The sequence below is a fragment of the Heterocephalus glaber genome, unplaced genomic scaffold, assembly GCF_053883595.1.
Source record: "Heterocephalus glaber isolate CG9 unplaced genomic scaffold, H.glaber_assembly_v1.0 deba00001504, whole genome shotgun sequence".
Lineage (NCBI taxonomy): Eukaryota > Metazoa > Chordata > Mammalia > Rodentia > Bathyergidae > Heterocephalus > Heterocephalus glaber.
Genome location: NW_028258324.1, coordinates 73,078,125 through 73,099,891, shown reverse-complemented (window position 1 = coordinate 73,099,891; position 21,767 = coordinate 73,078,125). Strand labels below are relative to the sequence as shown.

The 21,767-nt window shown below is 57.1% G+C and overlaps 2 protein-coding genes across 7 annotated transcripts in view; one reads left to right on the top strand and one right to left on the bottom strand.

The window, feature by feature from the left end:
- Fyco1 (FYVE and coiled-coil domain autophagy adaptor 1) overlaps positions 1 to 21,767 on the bottom strand; it is a 59,884-nt gene that overhangs the window by 15,462 nt on the left and 22,655 nt on the right. For all 5 annotated transcript variants that reach the window (XM_087186863.1, XM_021257162.2, XM_004835035.4 and 2 more), the window contains 7 exons: positions 18,701 to 21,031; positions 17,738 to 17,830; positions 17,067 to 17,185; positions 15,156 to 15,323; positions 14,625 to 14,774; positions 13,795 to 14,006; positions 11,725 to 11,863 (listed from right to left, as the gene is read on the bottom strand). In XM_087186863.1, coding sequence (XP_087042989.1) covers positions 11,725 to 11,863; positions 13,795 to 14,006; positions 14,625 to 14,774; positions 15,156 to 15,323; positions 17,067 to 17,185; positions 17,738 to 17,830; positions 18,701 to 21,031 — 3,212 coding nt within the window. The remainder of the gene's footprint in view (positions 1 to 11,724; positions 11,864 to 13,794; positions 14,007 to 14,624; positions 14,775 to 15,155; positions 15,324 to 17,066; positions 17,186 to 17,737; positions 17,831 to 18,700; positions 21,032 to 21,767) is intronic.
- Cxcr6 (C-X-C motif chemokine receptor 6) lies at positions 3,435 to 8,450 on the top strand. 2 transcript variants are annotated; one of them, XM_087186868.1, is made up of 2 exons: positions 3,435 to 3,507; positions 6,065 to 8,450. In XM_087186868.1, the coding sequence occupies exon 2, from the start codon at positions 6,086 to 6,088 to the stop codon at positions 7,097 to 7,099; it is 1,014 nt and encodes a 337-aa protein (XP_087042994.1). In that variant the 5' UTR covers positions 3,435 to 3,507; positions 6,065 to 6,085; the 3' UTR covers positions 7,100 to 8,450. The 2 variants fall into 2 exon arrangements, with proteins under 2 accessions (XP_087042994.1, XP_087042993.1); XM_087186867.1 differs by having other exon boundaries at positions 3,476 to 3,730.

The window sequence follows — 21,767 nt, the reverse complement described above, 5'->3', positions numbered from 1 at the left end:
CTAAATAGACATCAATCATCCCTAGCTAGCCCATTCTTTCCAGAAATGCATGTAAGCTTGCTATGTGACTAGCTTCCCCATTTGATCCGCGTTTAATCACTATTACCTTGGTGATGGTACCTGTAATCTTATTGGTTCATCATAGTTTTGTCCCACCTCATGCCCACCTTGTGATTTTCCATTGAGTCTTACAGTTTTGTCCCACTTTGTACCTGCCGCCTCACCTCCTGGCTTTGGCCTATAGAACACCTTTGAGAAGTGGGGTGGGTGGGAAACCACTTTCTGATCCCCCTTCTGTCTCTCTTAGACAGAAGCTATCTTTCTCTCAGTAAGTTTTTCCAACTCTTAACCACCATTGTTCCTACAATTCATTCTTTGACTTTAGAGAACATGAACTCACGTTTTGGCTATTTAGCAGGTTGGGAGTTATAATATTTCCCTTCTTTGGATTATTTTGCTTATTCAGATTACTTGGTGCCTTATATCAGCACCATCTAACACAGCATCCATGAGCCCAGGCAGTTAAACTCATACTCATCAGGAGAAAATCAAACTGCACAACTGGCTCCAGGCTGCACTGCCACAGGCCACTGGGATGATATTAAGCTGAACATCTGGCTCTGGAGTGCACCATCATAGGTCATGTGCTGTCACCACACGGGCTGGTGGCCGCTGCTGGACAGTGCTGTCCAGGGCGTGTCTGCCAGGGCAGAAGGCAGCACATCTGGCCAGCACATTTGGGGGGCTGGGTGGAGCCAGGCCCTGCACCACACTTGCTCTGGGATGGATGGATGGATGTATGTATGTGCAGGTGTCCTGCATTTTTCTACTAATTTTTTATTATTTATTTTAGTAATCTTATTTCACTATAAAATTGCTAGTAAATTCCTAGTAGTTTTCCCTTTTAGTCACTGGCCTCCTTTCTGCCTAAACACTGAGTGAAGAACATTTTGAGTCCTCTGACCTCTGAAGCCATGGGACCTGGTGTGGCCAACACGCAAACCCACAGCCCATGCTCACGACCACCAGAGGGGGCCTCTAAGCCCATCACGTGGGTGTCTGACGGGGCCACCTCTTTGTGGACCGCTGGCCGTTAGGGCACCTCCACAGCCTGCCGCCTCCCAGGCTGTGCGTGAGACAGCAGTAAGCGCTTCATCCCTATGTCCGGGAAGTGACATCCCAACAGCGCTGGCCTGGGGATGAACGCCGGGTGCCCGGGGAAGGCGAGTGGGAATACAGTCTGTCGCTAAATCTGCAGCTGCGACTGCCACGTCCCCCAGCTGTATCTGGAACATGCTCGAGCATTTCTGGGGAAATCCGACACAGATGGGGGCACAGATGGCTGAGCGCTTTAGAGCCCCGTTTCAAAGTGACACCCTTGGAATAAGCAGAATGACACACAGGCAGGTAGCAGAAGGCATTGTGTAAAGTGGTGGACATAAAATCTTAGCCCTACGACTGGGGCAACCACTGTGGAAATCAGGGTGGAGATTCCTCAAAAAACTAAAACTGGAGGCTCCATTTGACCCAGCCATTCCCCTTCTTGGTATCTTCCCAAAAGAATTAAAAGCATCATACCACTGTGATATATGTGCACCCATGTTTATAGCAGCACAGTTTGTAATAGCTAAAGCTTGGAAACAGCCCAAATGCCCATCAACCGACAAATGGATAAAGATGTGGGTTTTTTTAATGCAATGGAGTACTACTCTGCCATAAAGAAGGATAAGCTTCAGGCATTTATAGCTAAATGTATGCACCTTGAGACCATACTCTAAGTGAGATAAATTGGACACACATGTTTAAATACCGCATTTTCTCTGGTGTGAGAAACCTAAAGTGGAAACAAGGACTAAAATGTATAATACTGAATGGGAAATGGGAAGAAAATGTTCAAAGGGGAAGAGGAACAAGGGAAGAGGGGGGAGAAAGGTAGGAGGGGACAGGAAAAGTAAAAATAAAAGGAAAAAATGGAAACAAAGCTTTTGTACATAGGAAGGGGAGGGGTTTGCCAAGGGGGGAATGGGATAAAATAAAATTAAACTTAAAAAATTGTTTAGCCCCAAACCAAGCAACTTGGTTCCCTGAATTCAGCATCAAGTCCTCGTCCCACACAGAACTTTCCAAGAGGTCTCGTGGCTGTGGCACGTGCTGCTTTCTCAAGTACATGGTGCCCCTCCTGTCTGTCACGGAGGGCACATGCAGCCCAAGTCACTGCCGAGAGCAGACCACGGCCACGTGTGGACGAGGTGCAGCCGGTTCGCTGGTTCCAGGGAAAACCCCAAGGTTCCGGGACCCCAGGGCCGGGTCTCACCTAAAGGTCTCCTCTTCCCGATCTGGCTCCGTCTGTGTCCACCCCCTGCACCCGCACTGCCTCTCAGAACCCTACTCACTGGTCTAAAAGGCTGCAAACCCACCCTAGGTGTGCAGCTCTTTTGCCCCGGCCCTGGGGTGGCTCCACGCTGAGAGCAGGGCCTGGGCACTGGGTCTGCAGCCTGACGCTGGGGGCCTGTGTGTTCTCAGGGGGCAGCGAGCGGGCGGCGCATCTCCGGACTCTTCCACTTACTCGCCTGGAAGTGACTAGGGACAGGTGAGCCAGGGACGCACGTCGCACCGCCTGGCCGAGTGAGGAGAGTGCAGCTTTCTGGGCCCTGGGGAAGCGGCGGACGGGGCCAGAGGGACAGACGGGAGAATGGGTGTTTCGCAATGGCCTGTCTTCCAGGAAGGGCTGGGGAACGTGAGCCCAGCCGACTCTTCTCCAGTCTGATTGGCAGGTGGGACCGACCAGAAGGGGCTGCCCTGCGGGATCCAGGAAACCAGCAGCTCTAGCGTGCTGAGCTCAAGGTGCCCAACATCTGGGGCAACCGGCAGCACCTGCCAGGGTAAGCATGGTAGGTGGGCCTTGGCTGCCCAGGGGCCGGAGTAACGTGGGACTGGGGGGAAGAGCTGATTCAGCTTCAGTCCCCAGGGCTCTCACCCGTGAAACGGGAGTGATAATCCCAGGGTGCAGGGCTGTGGGGAGGCTGACGGCGACGGTGACAGTGATGGTATCAGCTGTCTCGGGTATGGGGGCCACCCGCGCAGAGCCACGGAGCCCAGCCAGGCTACGGGCTTTGTGTTGGCCAGATCCAAACTGTTCTAGAGACGCGTGACAAGCAAATGAAATAACCCGAAGGAACAGACAGCCGCATCCTGAGGGGACGGTCGGAGCCAAACCTACTCACTGCTCCCCTTCAGTTTACAAACAAAACCCTCGGGTACTGGCGGAGTGAGCCCAGGGCAGGAGGCAAGCGTGCCAGGTGTCAGGGTTGGGGTCCAAACCCAGTGCCACAGGTACAGCCCCGCTGGCTCACTGGAGGGCTGTGAGCTCTGGGGAGGAAGGGGTGGGTCTACTCAGCAGCGAGGCTCCTCTGCGGCAGCACAGACCACATCACAGAGCACAGGGCCAGCCCCGCAGTCCTGAGCCTGCTGCCTCCAGAGCCCAAGGGCGGTGGTGGGCGTCTCTGGGTGAGTCAGTGAGCTGCTTGTTGCTCGGGTCCTGGTGAAGAGGACCGGGGGACCAAGCCCGGCGTGGCTGGAGCTCAGGCTCCTGCCTGCAGCGCGGCGGCGACAGAGCTCACCTGGGCTCAGGGCAGCCTCAGGGTGCAAGCACAGCGAGAGCTTGGGAGCTCAGGGTGCTAGCAGGACTCAGCGGAGCCGCGGAGGGAAGGGGTGTCCTGCCTCAGTCCAGGTTTGGCATGGAATCATCTGATTTCCTTTTCTGTGTGTTTTGTACAGGAAGCTATGTTCTCCCAGATTATTGTTTATTCTCTTTTTTTTCAGTATGAATCAATATGCTACTATAGAACTTAGAGAAAAACAAAGGCAGACAGGAAATAAATCTCTCAAAATTCCACCAGCTAGAGGCCAGCTGCTGATGAAGTGTGGTTATTTTTCTATGACCTAGAAATATATTTAAAATTGTAAAGTTTATCATGGGTTAAGTATTTATAGGAGATGGGCTTCATGAGCCCCTAGACTTCCAAGTGTGTAGGTTATTTCTAAGGAAATGTCTACAGATTGCTATGAGATTCTCAGAGGGCTTTATGATTAAAAACGGTTAAGTCAGGCATGGTGGTGCACGCCTGTCATCCCAGCTCTCTGGTAGGCTGAGGCAGAGGACTGCAAGTCTGAGTCCAGGCTGGGGAACTTAAGAGACATAGTGAGGCTCTGTCCTGAAATAAAAAATAGAAAAGGGGTGGGGTGCAGCTCTGCGTGAAAGCCCTGGGTTCAATCCCCAGTACCAAGGGCAGAGGGGACGACAAACAGACACGAATCAGTGTTTACTATCATTTGTGGTTCACACTATTTTGTGTATTTATCGTGTGTTTACACTCTTCTGAGCAATGTAAATGTACTGCATTTCCCAAGATAACTATAAATGCATCCTAAACATGTGGGTCATATTCTACTTTATGTCTGAATTACAGTTATCACTTATTTATCAGACTTTTACATTATTTCCAAAGTCGTATATATTACCTTTTGAAAAAATTCAGAAACCCACATAGGGTTTTGATTAGAGAAGATAAAGGAATGAGTGTTTTAACACTTTTTCTGCTGGGGCGGTGATTCTACACGCCCTGTCCCCACCTGCCAGTGTGACACTCAAGTGTACGGCTATGTGCACCGATGTGCCAGAGGGGGCAGCAGAGGGCCAGGCAGCCAAAGCAGTTGGCTGGTCCCTCCTTTATTATGTATTTTTACATTTTTTCCGGTACTGGGAATTGAACCCGGGACCTTGCACTTTCCGGCAGGCACGGTGCTGCTGAGCTACTTTAAATGATGGCAAAGCTTGTTTCTGTCCCTGTGTGAAGCAACACCCAGGTCCCGTCGCCATCTGACCGCCGTACTCGAGGTCCCCAGCAAGCCTGTGGGGCAGGGCGCCTCCGGCTGACCTCTGTGGTCCAGGTGTGGGATGGTTTACTGAGTTTCACTGTTGAGGCATGGCCCACCCTGCTGGGGAGCTCGGGCCCTGGAAAGATGGGGCCACAGAAGTGTCTGGGCAGACACATTCCGGGGAAGGAAGCGGTCCTGAGTGGTCTCAAGCTTCACATGCCCACATCTGGCTGGTCCATTCTGCCTCTCCCCTGCACACCTCCTGGGGGCTGGTGCTAGGGGCCGGGTCCCTGGGCAGGAGCCAAGGGGCTGAGCCTGAGCTCAGGGGCAAGGCCAGCCAGGCCCTGTCAGGCCAACACTGCTGCAGCTGCTCCTGCACCCAGGCCATGTCCTGTCTATGGTGCTCGGCAGGGCCACAGGGCACAGAAGTGACAGCCTTAAGGGAGAGAGCCCTGGGCAGGAACGGCAGCCACACGGCCTCTGCCACCAGCCCTGCTGCATCACCCAACCACCTGGTGTCAATTTCAGGGCTCTTCCTCCGGGAAAGGAGCCCCCAGACCCTAACGTGCTCACATAGAGCTGTGGCAGGGTCCCCACCCGGGGAGACTGGAGACGACGTCTCAGGAACAAGGTTCTGGTGGTGGATGTCATGAGCTGTGATGGGTGACAGTGGGGACAGTCTGGTCAGGAAGCCAGCTCAGCCAGAGCGCCGGGCAGCCTCAGGCTTTTCCACGCCCATCACCTGTGCAGCAGAGGGGAAGAATGAGCAGGGAGGACTGTCCACCCAGACAGGGACGGCCTTGTCACCCCAGCACGCGTGGTCATCAGAATCTCCTTGGCAGGACAGCCCCGAGGGCTTCAGCTTTTGGACCTGAATAGCAACAGGGGCAGAGGATGGGCAGGCACGGCCAGGAGGCCCTGCTGCCACAGCGCCCATGGGATGCACGGAGCGGTCTGCTCCGAAGCAACTGTACGCGGACTTTCATGGGATGCGCAGGGTCAGAGGGGTGAGATCCTGGGAATTTGGGCGAATGGATCTTGGGGCGCATCCCACCTGAGCCGTGTCTCCCGAGCATGACCGTGATGGGTTTAGGTCATCTTCCCCCTAAAACGTAGTCACTGGGGCAGTGGGGGGCAGGGAGCGTCCTTCTCAGCTCCAAGTGTAATTCCACGTTTTGGCTCACAGGTGCACATCGGCCCAGACGCCATGGAATACCCTGACTACTATTTCCCCTTCAACAGCTCCGACGACGAGAGCAGTGAGGTGCATGAGCGCTTCCTGCGGTTCCGTGAGGTCTTCCTGCCCTGTGTGTATGCAGTGGTGTTCGTCTTCGGTCTGCTGGGGAACTTGCTGGTGCTGCTGATCTACGTCATCTACCAGAAGCTGCAGAGTGTGACAGACGTGTTCCTGGCCAACCTGCCCCTGGCTGACCTGGTGTACGTCTGCACGCTCCCCTTCTGGGCCTACGCAGGCTTCCACCAGTGGGTCTTCGGTAGGGCCCTGTGCAAGATCCTGCAGGGCATCTACACCGTCAACTTCTACGTGTCCATGCTCACGCTCACCTGCATCACCGTGGACAGGTTCATCACGGTGGTCCAGGCCACCAAGGCCTACAAGCATCGGGCCATGCACATGGCCTGCAGCAAGGGCATCGTGGGCGGCACCTGGGTGGTCTCCGTGCTGCTGTCCCTGCCGCAGATTATCTACAGCGAGGTCCACTCCCGAGACAGGCTCATCTGTGACTACGAGGAAAACGAGGTTTTCAGGGTGGTCCTGGCCACCCAGACAACCCTGGGCTTCTTCCTGCCCCTGCTCACCATGATGCTGTGCTACCCGGTCATCATCCGGACCATTCTGCTCTCCCGAGGCTTCCGGAAGCACAAATCTCTGAAGATCATCATCGTGGTGGTGGCCGTGTTCCTGCTGACCCAGACACCCTTCAACCTCGTCAAGCTCATCCGAAGCTCCAACTGGGAGTACTACGCCATGACCAGCTTCGACTACGCCATCGTCGCGACTGAGGCCATCGCATACTTGCGCCTCTGCCTTAACCCTGTGCTCTATGCCTTTGTCGGCCTCAAGTTCCGGAATAACTTCCGGAAACTCATGAAGGATGCTGGCTGCATCGGATTCTTGAGACAATGGAAGTCTTCTGAGGACAACTCCAAGAGCTGCTCTCCTTCACACAACCCAGAGGGCACCTGCATGGTCCAGCTGTAGGCCCGGGTCCTGGAGGACCTGCTGTGAGTCAGGGGCGCACGGCTGTGCCCCCTGCAGGGGATGGTGGGGAAGGCTTTGTTTATAGCCCTTGCGTTCCCTGGAAGTAATCAAACACTGTGGCTGGTGTGGACACTCCTTCTCAGACAGGGACGCGTCCTGCTCTCTCCAGGTGATTGAGCCTCAGGCCTGCTTCTTTTGAGATAGGGTCTTGTGAAGTTGCTAAGTTGCCCAGGCTGGACTTGAACCTGAGACCCTCCTGCCTCAACCACTCAGAATGCTGGGATTACAGAATTGTGCCACGAGGCTTCCTGCCGTCTTCTTAATACCCAAACCTAATGCTCCAGGGAGGGGGGGCTAAACTTTTTAAGGTTTTCCTTCCTCCATCCCCGAGAATGCCAAAGCCAAGGGGTGCCCTGTGACACCTGAGTCTCGGGCCCTCCCTGGCTGGCCTGGGACCGAGGGCTGGAGGGCGCTGTGCACAGAGCTGTGGACACCGGAGGCCAGGCCGGACTCGGGTCAGGAGGCTCCTCTGACTCTGGGGTGTGAGGTGGGCGCCAGGCAGCCCTGACAGGTGTGCTGGGTGACTGTGGCCAACTTGAACACGAAGGCTCCAGCTGCCCTGGGCCGTGCTCTGGCCGTGTCCGGGTGACAGACTCAGGGAGGGGAGGCCTGCCCCAGGGTGGCGGCGTCCAGCTTCCGCTTCCTCAGAAGAGCTGTCTTTGCCACCGTCACCTTGGCACATCGTCTCCAGGCTCCCGGCACAGACCCTTCAGCTTCCCGATGCGGACTCGAGGGGACGCTGCAGTGGGCGCCAGGCCTGTGAGCTCCCTCGAGGCTCTGCTCTGCAGTGCTCCGACAGCCCTCGTGCAGGGCTTTTTAGAGCATTCTGTACATTCTGTCGGATCGCTCCTCTACGTCCCCCATATGACAGGAGTGCTGCTCAGGCGGGGGCGGCTGGGCTCGGCCTCCGGTGTAGATGGACACTGGCTCTGACTACGGGTGGAAGGAGCAGCACAGGGACAGGACGGCAAATGGACCCAAACCGGCTAGACCTGGCCGAGAGCCCCGGTGGCAAACACGGGAAGCCCAGCTTAAGACTGTCACGAATGTAAGCAGCGCTTCTGGAGCGGATTCTTTGCTGGCTTTGCTCATTGAAAATGGAATTACCCAACGCCTGCCACACAGCACGTGTGTAAGAGCACACACTCACACTCCACACACACACCTTGGACAGCACATGAACGTCATGGCTAAGAAATAAATATTTGCTTTTTTTAAGTCTCCAAACTGCTTTTGCCCCTAGGTGCAATTTATTTTAAGGTAGAAATATGAGAAGTGGCTACGTCTAGGTTCGGAGCCTGAGAATAAGGCCAAACTGTGTGCTCCGGGGCAGTGAGTGGAATGCACCAATGTAACAATCTTGCTCTTCCCTGAGGTCTCCACCTCCCACCCACAGCACAGGTGCGCTGTCTGACTTCCTCTTTTAAATGTCAGACTTTCACCTGCTGACAGTCATTTGGTTGGCTTAGGGATGCTGCTAGGGCTTCTGTCCACCCCCAGGCCACTCGCTGAGATATGGACAAGCGACAATGGCCAGGGTGAACATACAGGGAGGCCGGCCGCAGCTTGGCGGGAGGGCTACACAGGCGACAGGCCTTGGCCACCTGCCTCCTAAACGTGGATCATACAGCACCCGCCCCCAGGGCTGCTGTTGGGAGCACTTAACACTCAGCCAAAGCACCTGGCATGACTTGCACCGTGGGGCAAGGGCTCCAAAGCAGCCCAGCAGCAGTTATTACTTCCTGTGAGAACCGTGGAGTGGTACCAGGCAGGAGCCTCCACATCAGCCCTAAGGTTCGGGGGAGGCTGGTCACCTGCGCGGGGCCAGCAGGGCATGGCCAGGCCTTAAAGGGCCATGAGACCTTGAGCACTGTTTCAGAAACGTACCTACAGGACCTGCGAGGACAGCTCCCTGGCTTGAGCCACAAGGGCCACCGCACGCCTCCTCAAACAACATGCTGGCACTCACCTGGCGGCTGGCTTCTGCTGGGGGGTTGAGGCACCCACTCCACGCACATCTCTTGACACGGGACACTCGTGACAGAGTGGCCACCAGCCCTGGCTTGCCAGACAGTGCCCCGGCTCAGAGGCCGTAAGTGGGAAAAAAGAAAGAAGGAGGAGACAGGCCTGGTGACTCGGGCCCAGGTGGCCCGGGGGGGAGCAGTGGGAGGGGCTCAGGGCTCAGCCACAGTGCACTCCAGGGCCACCCGCAGGGCACTGCTGGGAGGGACACTGGGCCTCTCCCACCCTACCTCTTGCTGAGCCCGAAGAGGCGCTGTGCCTGACGAGCAAGCCTTCGCAGGCCCTCCACAGCACGGCACGGCGGCAGGACCCTCCTGTAGGCCCCTTCTCGGGGCTCAGTATCCTGCCAGGCTCACGCAGGGGGTGCAGCCACGCTCCCCCCACAGCCTCCTCCGCCGCTGGCTCGCTGGTACAGCTGCACACGGCACAGTGTCTGCCTCAGGGCAGAGACTGCCGAACCCAAGCAGCAGGCAGCCTTCTGAGCCTTAGCCGTGACCGCACACCCTGTTCTCATCCGTTTCGGACTCGCCCACCCATAGCTCCTCCGGCACCTGCCTGCAGTCGCTGGCCCTGGGCAGTCGCTGCCAAGGAGGCTCTGTGGCCCAAAGCACCCTGGGTGAGTTTCGCCTCACCTGGTGCCATTCAGGAACCGGACAGGGCCATGGGTGTGAGCTACTGAGGCACACGTTAGCTGGGTCCCCCGACGAGGTGACTCAGGGTCAGCATTGGGGAAGCAACAGCTCCTCCAGGCCCCATCCCCTCCCGGGCAGCACGGGGTGGGTGCTCCAGTCTCAGCACTGCCAGGGCCCTGCTTGATGTGCAGCTCTGGGTCAAACTCCTCGCCTGTGCATCTGGCGGCCAGGAGGGGAGGCCAGGCCCCACCAGACCCTGCCCTACCCGCTTCCTGACACAGCAGCTGACCCTGCTGTGGAGGCGTGGGGGGCCCTGGCCGAGGGGCAGGGGACCTGGAGGCGTCCACAGCGCTCTGTGGAGACAGCATTGTGGGATGCAGGCAGGGGGTTGTAGTCTGCTTCAGGCCACCATTTGGGCTGGGCACACAAGTGTGGGTCCCTGGGAAGCCACTCAGGCCAGGGCCCCCAATCCCGGCCACACACCAGTACTGCTCTGTGGCCTGTTAGGGGTCGTGCCGTGCCACCCAGGAGGATGAGGCGGTCAGAGCTCCCTCGGGTCCCACCCATCGCTTCCAGGCCTGAGCTCTGCCTCCGGGCCTGGCCTGCATCCATTCTCTCTTGGGCGCCCAAACAGTGTGCTCTGCTGCAGAAACTGCACAGCCTGAAGCCAGGGGCCGAGAGACCAGGAGAGGACCTCTGCCTGGGGGTCCCTGGCTTTGCTTGGCGTGGTGGCACTTTGTGCAGTTTCATGTTTTTAAGAATGGACTCTTGTGGGAAAATCGCTACCCCAGGAAAATGAGCAGGCAGGGGGAGGACAGCGCTAGAGCAGCTCAAGGCAGATGTCCTCCCTGCCTGCCCCGCCCGGTGGGTGGACGGGGCCCAGGGTCCTGCAGAGGGCAGAGGAACGCACTTGGCTCCATTTTCATCACTGTCAGCCTCTGGGGCCATGGTGGATGAGAGCATGCACCTGCCTGAGGCAGCCACACCCCAACCCCAGCTTCCTTCTCTCAGCACTGTCCCCAAGCCTGACCGGCATTTCCTGAAAGTGACCAGAACTCTGTGCGCTCACCCAAAAAGCCAGCCTGCCAGCAAGCCCGGGCAGCCCCACCCACCCGCTCCTTCCCGGAAGCCCTGCAGGCTCCTGCCCATGTCAGCTGCAGTATGCTCCCCTCAGCACCTGGCCACAGGTGGGCAGGCAGTGAGGGTGGTAGGACCGGAAGCCGGGGGCGCAGGACTAAGGCTTCTAAAGAGCAACCTGGGGCAGGGGATTTAGCTCAGTGGTTCCGCCGCCTGCCCTGCAAGCGCAAGGAGCCGAGTTCGATCCCCAGTACCAAAAAAAAAAAAAAAAAAAAAAGAGCAGCTCAGCCAAGGGCAGCACAGCAAGGGTCGCTGCTGGGCCTGAACTGGGTCCCCTTTCAAATTCATAGTCCCTGTACCCAAGACCCTGGGTGTGTTTGCACATAAGACCTTTAATGGAAGGTTAACTTAAATGAGGCCTTTAGGGTAGGCCTGACCTTACCTGCCCAGTGTCCCTGTGAAAAGAGGACACCAGGTGTGCACACAGGGGTGACCGTACAGAGGCGTACAGAGGCACAGCCCAGTGGGGCCATTTCCCAGCTAAGGAGAGAAGCAGCCCACTCTGCCGTCACCCTGACCTGGGCTTCCAGACTGCACAGCTGCAGGGCGACACCCTGGTTTGGTTTAAGGCGCCAGTCTGTGGCATCTCCCTGAGGCTGCCGGAGCTGACCAATGGACTGCTCAAGCCAAGAGGGACAGGCCGCGGTGGCAGACATGGTCCCTTCAGCCAGACGGCCAACCCAGCTCCCCGTGTCATGTTTTCCGGGTCCTCTCATGGGAAAGTGCAGGGAGCAGGCACACGATGGGCACGGGGAAGAGGGGACATCGACTCACTGTTCGGCCATGCTTGGGTCCAGGGAATCAGTTTCCGTGGGCGTCGCTGGCAAAGAGGAGCCGGACTCCTGGATCTGGCACAACTCCTCGTCCGTGATGATGTCGAACACGGCGTCATCCGGCTGCCTGCAGTCAGCTCCTGGTGACAGGGACGGGCCAGGAGGGAAGAGATGGTGCATGGTCACCATGGGGTGGGGAAGCTGAACAAGCCGCTGGGACAGTGCTGGTGTCACTCAGCGGAGTGCTGTTCTGTTCAGGAGTGAGAGGAATGGCTGGAGAGTCAGTCCAGGAAGGCAGAGGGATGACAGCTGAACCTGAATTCACAGCACTAGGCAGCTGACCAGGGCCTTGGGTCTGAACTTGCAGGCCACTCAACAGGGAGGACACCATAGGGACAGCAGTGCTAGTCACCACCCACAAACACCCATTAGTGTATGTCACAGAAAACCTGAGGGCAGGTCTAAGGCAGAGCCAATAAAGAAAAGAAGAGCTGAAGAAAAGAAAAGAAAAAAGGCATAAAGAAAAAAATGAGCAGACAGGAAATATAAGAAAGAACACAAGCAATGGGTGTGGTGGCTCACTCATGTAATCCCAGCACTCTGGGAGGCTGAGGGCAGGAGGACTGCATGTTTGAGCCCAACCTGAGCAACTTAGGAAGACCCTGTCTCAAAGTTTAAAAAAGGGATGTGTGTGGGGGGCTGGGGATGTAGTTCAGGGCAAAGGACCTGGGTTCAATCTCCAGTACTGCCCAAAAGCAAAACAAAACAAAAAATAGAACTGAGGGAAATGGAAGACCAAGTACATGGGAAGCTATACCATGTTCATGGATCAGAAGTCCATTTTAATAAGACATCAATTCTCCCTAAACTGATCTGTACAGATTCAACACAACCCCAATTAATATCTCACCAGGATTTTTTTGAGGGGGTAGAAATTGACAAACTGACTACAAATTTCTATAGAAAAGCAATGAATCTACAACTGGCAATATTTTGACAAAAAACAAAATTGGAGGATTCACTCTATTTGATTTTAAGATGCTTTGTAAAACTACGGCAACCATTCAGTATGGTACTAGTGAAATAGGTATGTAGCTAAGTGGAATGGAATGGAGAGTCCAGACAGAGACCCACAGATATAAGGTCAACTGATTTTTGTGAAAGTTCAAAGGCAAGTCTATGGAACAGACTTTCAGCCACTGGTGTTGGGGCCACTGGATAACTATATACAAAAAAACAAAAACCAAAACCAAAAATCTACCAAGACTTTATTCATACTTTGAATAATACATAAAAATTAACTCAAAAATGAGCCACTAGGGCTGGGAATTTAGCTCAGTGGTTCTGCTGTCTGCTTCGCAAGCACAAGGTCCCGAGTTCAATCCCCGGTACCAAAAAAAAAAACCAGCCATTGACGTAAATACAACCTAAAACTATAAAATGGGCAGAAAACAAGGCAAGGCTTTTTAATACTGGGGTTAAACAAAGCTAGGTATGACACTGGAAGTGAAGAAAAAAATATTTGTAAAGCACGGATCTGTTTAAAGAAACTTGCACCCAGGATATATACAGGATTCATAAACTCATCATTTTAAAAAATGGGCAAAAGACTTGAAGACATTAATGCTGTGCAAAGTACACACCACCCATCCAATGGGCAGAGCTTTATCCAGTAAATCGCAGGGCGTGACAACGCCCTTGCTGGTCCCCTGGGACACAAGGGAACAGCAGTATGTCCTCCGGGCCACCGAGAGAGGGTGAGGATGTGGACTGCTGCTGCACTCTTGGTCTGGGGTTACCGTGGGAACAAGGGGGACACTGGGGCTGAAGTGTGGGGTGCATTCCACTGGTGGGCCCCTGCTACAGCCCTCAGGTTAGAGCACACTGAGTCCTAACAGGAGGAAGCTGTTTCCCTTTTGATCCTAGAGACATCACAAAGAGAGCCTCAGGTTGGTGGGAGTGTACGTCTAGCACCTCTCTGACAAGTATGTTCGGAAAACATTGCAGCCAGCTTGCTAGGGCTCACTGCCTACAGCGGGTGGGGCGAGAACACCGTGGGCAGGCGCCTGACCTTGGCTTCCTACGGCCTGGGGCCCAGCGTGGGCGGGGGACAGCCTGGGGCTGGGCTCTCCTTGGCTGGTGGCTGAGCCAGAGCTGTTGGGGGAGCCTGGGCCTTCACTGAACTTCCGGAAACAGGCCCGGCAGCAGCGCTCCTTCCTGCCGCTGGGCTTCGTCAGCACATAGTTGTTGCAGCAGTAGTAGCAGAAGACGTGGCCGCACACCCTGGGGACGAGACAGGGCCGAGGCTGTGAGGACGACGTGCCGGGGCCTCCTGCAATGTGTGGCCATGGCCCATGACATAAGGTTCTGGAACAGCCAGCGTGGCAAGCTTAGCAGGAAGATGGCTCACTCCCAAGGTCCAGGGAGGTGTGGAGGGAACGTACAAACCCACCTCCTCGACACCAGGCTGGAGTGTGTGTTGCACACCTGGGGCTCAGGCTCTCAGGGCCCCAGACCTCCCTGGCAGTGCTGAGCACTGTGCACCTGCCCCTTGCCGCCTGCCCGCCTCTCATCTTCACCCATTGCTCGGGGCCCTGGGGTGGGGGTGGGGTGAGGAATCTGCACTTCCGGCCCTGCCTGATCCCCTGGAGGAGCCCAAGAACCAGCTCCCCACAGGGCTCCAGAATGGCCTCCCCTCTGCTCCCTGCAGCCGGTCTCTGGGTGGGAGACATCCCCGGGGCCTCCTGAGCCTTGCCTGCACCTCTGTGCTCAACTCTCCTTTCAGGGAGACCCGAGTTCTTGCTAGTACCCAACTAGCACAGCCTCTGCGTCTGTGCCCTGAGCCAGGAGGCAACGCAGAGCCCTGCCTGGGTGCAGGACGGCCCCCGGGCACTGGCTGACCTGCAGTGGTGCCGTCGAACCATCCAGCTGAACTCCCGCTTGCAGTCCAGGCAGTGGCTCGCCTCCGCGTCCCCCAGCCACCGCTCCTCGGAGCTGAGCTTCTGCTGGAACTCCAGGGCGTCCGACTTCTGCCACAGCGCGTCCTTGTCCCTGGGGCAGAACCACATTAGGAGGAGTCACGAGAACCAGAGAAGCACCCAGCCTCACTTCAGAAGACTAACAAGTTATGAAGGTAAAAGAAAGAGTTGTGAATGGCTGGCTAACATTTAAAAATGAGGACATTTCCCACAAAAGCCAGATTTCTACCCTCTCTTGAGAAGCAAGGTGACCTGGCACCTTGGAGCCCGGTGCTGACAGGGCTGCTGGCCCTGCAGGGGCCTCTGGTGTCGAGGGAAGGGACAGCGGGCGAGGGGAGGTCCATGAGCGAGGGGCAGGGGATGGGGATCCCAGGAGCCGTGGAACAGCGTGCGCCATCTCTCGGGGACAAGACACAGAGGGTTTGAAATGCCCGCAGCGCAGGCTGGGGCTCACCTGAGCAGCTCTATCAGGCGCTCCTCCAGGTACTTCTTGGTTCTGTGCAGGTCGTCCAGGTCTGCCAGCATCTTCTGGTCGCTCCGCTCCCGCTCGCTCACCTCCTGGCGGAGTCTGTTGCAGTACTCTTGGCTTCTGGTGGTGGCGATCTCCAGTTCCTTCTGGGTCCTGGGCAGGGGGGAGAGTTTCTCCATGAGCCAAGCTGCTCTGTTGCCTGAGGGTCCAGCTGCTCCCACCTTCTGCTCTCCACAGTGGGGCTCTCAGCACTGTCTGCTCACAGGTTACAGGCCCCCAGGACGAGCCCCTCCTCACTGCTCCCAGACATAAAGTGGCATCTGAGAGGGTGGGGTGACACTGGATTGCTAGGAGCACCCCAAGTGAGCTGAGTTCTGCTCCCTTAGCTCCTGAGGCTGAGAGGAGTCTGGGTAGTGACTGGGAGGGGCAAGAAGAGTCAGGACAAGAAGGGAGGCGAAGCTTCCGGGAGGGGGTGGTGAAGGGGGACTTGGCCCCTTAAGGTCTTTGGGGCTCTCATGGAGCATGGCACTGGCCCAAGCCAGTCTGCTACCTAGTAGCCCCCAGGCCCAGTGAACTGTGTTCTGGGTACTCTGGGGTCACAGCGTGTGGCAGAGGCAGGCTGTCTTCTGCCCTCATCCACTCTACCTGCAGCCATCCCCTAAGCCAGGGGTCTTCTGAGGATGCCCACTATAGCCAGGGTCCAGCGGGACATCCGAAGCGCTCCAGGAAACAGAGGGCTCGGTAGGGACAGGAACTTGTTTGTCCTAATCCCAGCCCTTCCCCGGTTGTCTAAGTTGTCAGGAGGTGGTTATTCGATGGTGTCCACCATGCACAAAATACTTCAAACAAAACCCAACCCTGGGCAGATGCATTGGGTAACTCTGAGCAGCTAAATCAAATGCTCTGCTATCTTACAAATAACCAGTGTTGCAGCGTTTACTAAGACACGGCCACCTCGAGAGGGTCTGTTTAGGTCATGTGCGTGGACCTGGCTGGGGTGGCCAGAGCCCCCGGGACCCAGCACCGGGAGGGGCAGGCGGGCTGAAATGCACTCCAGCCTCTGACCACCAAATGCTCTGGGTCTCACTGAGCCTTGCCCAGCCCCCCAGGAAGGTGGAGGGAGGAGGCCAGCAAGGCAAGGAGGGACAGCAGAGCCCCGGACAACTCGGTGCGCCTGCTTCCCCCTGCTCAGCTGCATTAATCGGGCCCTGGCTGCACAAGTATGGACCCATCAGCAGACAGTGGCCTCAGGCCCCTAGGCTGAAATGTGGGGGTGTGGAGGTCCTCGGGGATGGCCACAGACCAGCGCTGGAGGCCACACCCTGACGTGACAAGCCGCGCATAGACACCGCCCCAGGCGGCTACACGGGGTGGGCGGAGCCTGGCCCTTGGCCCACTTCTCCCATGATGGACAGGGATAAACAGTACTATCTTCACAGGCCTGGCAGGAGGATGAAATAGGTAACTGAAGGCTGAGCATCCCTAATCCAAAAATCTGAAACACAAAACACTCCGAAACCCAAAAACTCCTCTGGCTCCAAGCACTGTGCATTAAGGATACCCTACCTGTATGTGCAAAGTATTTAAAACTGTGCTTGCCACATCTGATGTACTAATTAAATGCCTGCTGCTACTCCTCCCATCGTGGTTAGCATGCACTTCTGTCTCATTCTAGTTTTTCCAAAGGATGCATTAATGCTCATCCTGCGGCAGCTAAGAAAACCAAACAAGAGTGACAGTGGCTGAGAGCAGGTTGAGGCCGCAGACGCCGGCTTCCTGGGCTGTGCTTCTGCACAAGGATTTCCTCGTCCCCATGTGAGTGGCTGGGTTTCTAAATGACTGCACTGAATGCATCTGAAGACGGCCGGGGCTGCGTGGGTGTTGCGAGCGACTCACCGTTCCAGGCTCTCCCGCAGGGCCGAGCCCTCCTTGTCCTTCTGGACCACGGCAGCCTGGCACTCGGAAAGACGGCTGCTGGTGCAGCTCAGCTTCTCTCCCATGTCCGCCTGGGTGGCCTGGGGCAGCACAGCGGGACAAGGCACTCAGTTTCCTTGAGCCCACCCCAGACGCCACAGGGCTGACGTGCCTCTGGCCCAGCCGGCTGGGTCACTTCTAAGGGAAGGTTCTGTGGCTGCTGCTGCTGGTGGGGTTTAGGTCAAGACTTTTAATTTCAAGAGGCCAAGGACCTCTGCTCTGTACTGTGGGGTGCGACGCATCCTTAAGCTCCAAGTGCGAGGGGCTCTGGCGGCTGCAGGGGCTGAAAGTGTTGGAATGCCTGGGTGGTGCTGAAGGCCAGTGCTGCCCCTGAACTGGTCAGAGACTGAGAATGCCCAAGGAGATGGCCAAGGAAGGCAGCTGATCTGCCCACACTTGACAGCTCCAGCCAGGGATGAAGCGTCAGGACACTAAATCAGGGTGTCTACAACTGGTGACAGGGTGTCTGAACTGCTGACTGGTTCTGCTTGGGGACAGGAAGCCTTCCCGGGGCCCCTGGGGACCCTGCTAAATGGTCCACTGATCCCAAACGAGAGCCCAGCTCCCGGCAGCTGCACGCCGGGCTGTGCTACCTTCAGCTTGCCCACGGCCTCTTCGGTGGCCCGTAGCTGTTGGCCTTGCTGCTCAAGCTGGGCCCTGAGGCTCCTGCACTCTTCAGTGGCAGCCTGGAAAGGACAGGAAGGGACATCGGAGAGGGGTCCTTGCTCTACGACTCCTTCCGCCTCATCACCCCAGTGGGTAAAAACAAGCCACCACTGTTTCTAAAGTGGCTCCTCAATAGGCTTTAGGCAATCCTGGTAACAAGATACTTTCAAGATTACTAATGAAAGAGCCTCAGCTTGGTCCTCAAACTGAGAATCCAATTTCTGCAACAGGAAAAGTGGCCCACGAGCCTCAGGGAGCCTCATGGGCTGGGGTCTTGCAGGGGGGTGCAGTGGCTGACGTGTGCAGAGACCTCGATGTACACAGACCAGCACTGGGGTGCACGGGGACTGCTGACCTCAGAGCTCTGCCTGGCCCCAGGGCCCTGGAAAAACCTGGCCTTCACCGAGGCAGTCAATATTCCTGGGACTTTGCAGGGACCTCTGACACCTATGTGGCCAGGGGGACTAGGCACAAGAGTGCAAGGGAAAAAGCAGCGGATGGGAGCTGGCTTTGAAGTGGACATTGCCACTAAGCTCCTGCCGATGACAGCCACATGGGGATGTGGGTACAGGCGTACAGATCTGGTGAGATCTCAAAAGCATCCACAAAACATCCTGCTCTTTAAATGGCTACTAGTGCTAAAACTGTCTGGGTAGGCTGGTCTTATCTGCCATAGTCTTAACTTGCCTGGTGGAGGCCGTATCTCCAGTGCTCTGGCCCTGATGTGTTCCTTCAAGGAGAGAGGCTGCCGGGAGCTCTGGCAGTGAGGTGGGACCATGGGTGTGTGCCTGCACCCCGAGTCCCTTCTCTGGCTTCCCCTGCCCGGTGGCTGCAGGAACAGCCTCTCCTGGCCCCCTCAGGCCCGCCCGGCTGGGTGGAGCTGGGGTTACCTTCAGCCGGCTCTGGTGGTCCATGATCTCGGCACTCAGCTGGAATTTGAGGGCGTCGTGCTCCTGGTGCTTGGCCTCCTCGAGGCTCTGCGCCCGCTGCTCGGCCTGGGCCAGCTGGGCCTGCAGGCTGGCCAGGGAGCCAGCGGCGTTCTCGGCTGCCGTCAGCTTCTCCTGTAGGCTCGCCTTCTCCTGCAGCAGCCCTGCCACTTGGCGCTCCAGGCCCTCTCGCTCTTGGGAAGCGGCCTCTCGGCAGATGCGGAGCTCCCCCTCCACACGTTCCTTCTCCGCAGTCAGGGTGCACACCTGGATGCCCAGCTCTGCGGTGTCTGTGTTGGCCCGGTGCAGCTGCTCCTGCAGCTCAGCGTGCTCCAGCCGGGCCTCTTCGGAGCTGCGTGTGGCCTGGGCCAGCTCCTCCTGCAGGGCCCGAAGCTCCTGCCTGCGCTGCTGGGCCGCAGAGGCCCTGCCCTCCTGCAGCAGCTCCTGGACATGGGCCCTGTTGAGGGCCTCGTTTTGCTCCTGCAGCTGCTGAACCAGGGTCCTGTGCTCCCTCAGCATCTCCTCGGCCACACTCAGCTGGCTCTGCACCTTGTCCTGGTCGCCCAGGGCTGCCCAGAGCTTCGCCTGCAGGTCTACCAGCTCAGCCCGCAGCCGCTCGGCCTCCCCCTGATGGACTTCAAGCTGCGCCTGGGCCAGGGCCAGCTGCGTGGTCCCATCTTGGGGTGGGCCGAGCCCCTGCTGGCCCTTCTCCGCCTTGAGGGCATCGATCAGCTGGGCCTGGTGGTGGCACTCCTCCGAGAGGACCCTGAGATCTTTGTCCCGGGACTCTGCCACCTGCCGGCACTGCGCTACCTCCTCCCGCAGCTGCCGGCACTCGTCCTCCTTGCTCTGCAGAGCGGCTTCCTTCTTGGCCACCTGCGCCTTCATGGTCTGCTTGGCCTTCTGCACGGCCAGCAGGCTCGCCTCCATCTGGTCACCCAGGTGCCGGATGCTGGCCTGCTCTGCCTCCAGGGAGGCCAGGGAGCCCCGGATGGCCGCCTCCCGCTGCTGCAGCGCCTGGTAATCAGCCTGCAGGGCCTGCAGCTTGCCTTCCAGGAGCTGGTTGCGCCCAGCCATGCTCTGCAGCTCCCTCTGCAGCTCCCAGTTGGCCTGGCGTAGGTCCTCCTCCTCCTGTTTGGGCTCCTGCACCTCAGTACTATCCCTTTGCCCCTCTGCTGGCTTCTCGCCGGCCTGCTGCAGGGTGGAGACTGGGGAGGCCGGGGCCTCACCCCACTCACTGGCCACAGAAGGCTCTGGGGCTGCCTGCTCAGCGAGCTGCTCCAGAGCACCCACTTTCTGGCTGAGACGGTCCTTGTCCTGGATGAGCTGCTTCTTCTGCTCCTCAAGGTCACCCACGTGCTGGCTCACCTGTGCCAGCTGGGTCTCCAGGACTTGCAGCTGCCGGCTGAGGGACCGGGCCTCCTGTGCCAACATCTCCTTCTCCTCCTGTTGCAGCTGCTCCTCCCGCCTCAGCCCTGCCAGCTGCTCCTCCAGTGAGCTCAAGCGGGCGAGCGACTCCTGCAGCTGCTGCTGGAGCTGGGCTGCCTCCTGCTCCTTCCTGGACAGCTCTTTTCGGAGCTGTGCCACCTCCTGCACCTGGTGCTCCAGGCCAGCCCGGGCCTCTTCCTTCAGCTGCAGCTCAGTGGCCAGCTGTGCACTCTGCTGCCTGTTGAACTCTTGGACCTTGGAGTTCTCTGCTTCCAGGGATTGGAGCTTCGCCCCCAGCTCCTGGAGCTTCAGGGCCGAGTCGGCTGGGATGGGCCCTTGCTGCCCCTTTGTGTCCAAGGCCGTGTCTGCCCTCTGCTCAGCCCTGGCTAGGCTGTCTGAGAGGCTGGAGAGAAGCTGGTTCTTCTCGCCCAGGGAGTCCCAGGCAGCCTTGAGCTCCCGCGCCAGGGGCTGCAGCATGGCCCCAAGGTGCTGCAGGGTGGAGCTGTCCTCCTCCTTGGCTGTATCTCGCTCTAGGGCCTGTAGGCACATCTGCAGCTCCTTGATGGTATCCTGCGTGGCCTGGGTGACCTCCCACTGCTTCTGCAGCTCAGCCAGCAGGCCCACGAGGTGGCGGTGGTCCTCTGTGGCAGCGTGCCCACGCTGCTTCTCCACCTGCAGCTGCTCCTGCTGTGTGCTGAGTGCTGCCTGCAGCTCCTGCTTCTCCTGTTCCAGCTGCTGCACGCGCTCCTGCAGCTGCTTCTCCCGCACCTCCAGCTGGTCCAGCTCCAGCCGCATCTCGTCGAAGCCCTCCAGTGCCTCGTTGTTCAGAGGACTGCTCAGGTCGAAGTTGGACGCCATCTCCTGGGTCTGGGGTGGGGAACACAAAAAACAAGTGCTTTAGGAGGAAGCTAACTTGCTACTTGGAGAAGCTAAAGTCTAACAAAAGCGGAAGTAAAAGTAAGGGAATTACCTGACCTAAGGTGAGTCTACAAAGCTGTTCAAAGGACTAGAGCTCTGTTCAAAGCACCTGCCACAGAGGTCAGCAGCATATTCAAAAAACATGGCAAGTGTTTAAACTTTTAAAAATCATTACAGTAAGACATTTGGCCATGAATCTCCCTCAAGATCCTCCCCTTCACTTCGCTGTCCTGGCTGCCTCAATGTCCTAATCAATAAAAAAAAACCTTGACCTTTCATGGTTATTTGGGCTTTGGGGAAGAGCCAAGGGTCACATGGTGCCAAGTCTGGTGACTAAGGTGATGAGGACACAGCATTGTGTTTTTCGAGCTCCCTTTCTGTTGGATGGTGCCTGGCAGCAGCAGTCACTGTATTTGTGATCACACCTCATAAGACACTCAGGAAAGAGGACTCCAGAGTTGTTTCAGAAAGTGGCTGGGACCACGGGGTAAGTGTGTTTAAAGTGACGGGGAGGGTTCTGAGGGCGATTCATAGCAATGTGTCTTTTACAGAAACAAATTTTAAAACTTGAAACATTTACTTTATATTTCAGCTACCTCTTATATTTAAACTATGGTCTACCCACTGTACCATGCCCATAAGTTCTGGCATGGTTATACCACCAAAAGAGGTAAAAGGATGGTCT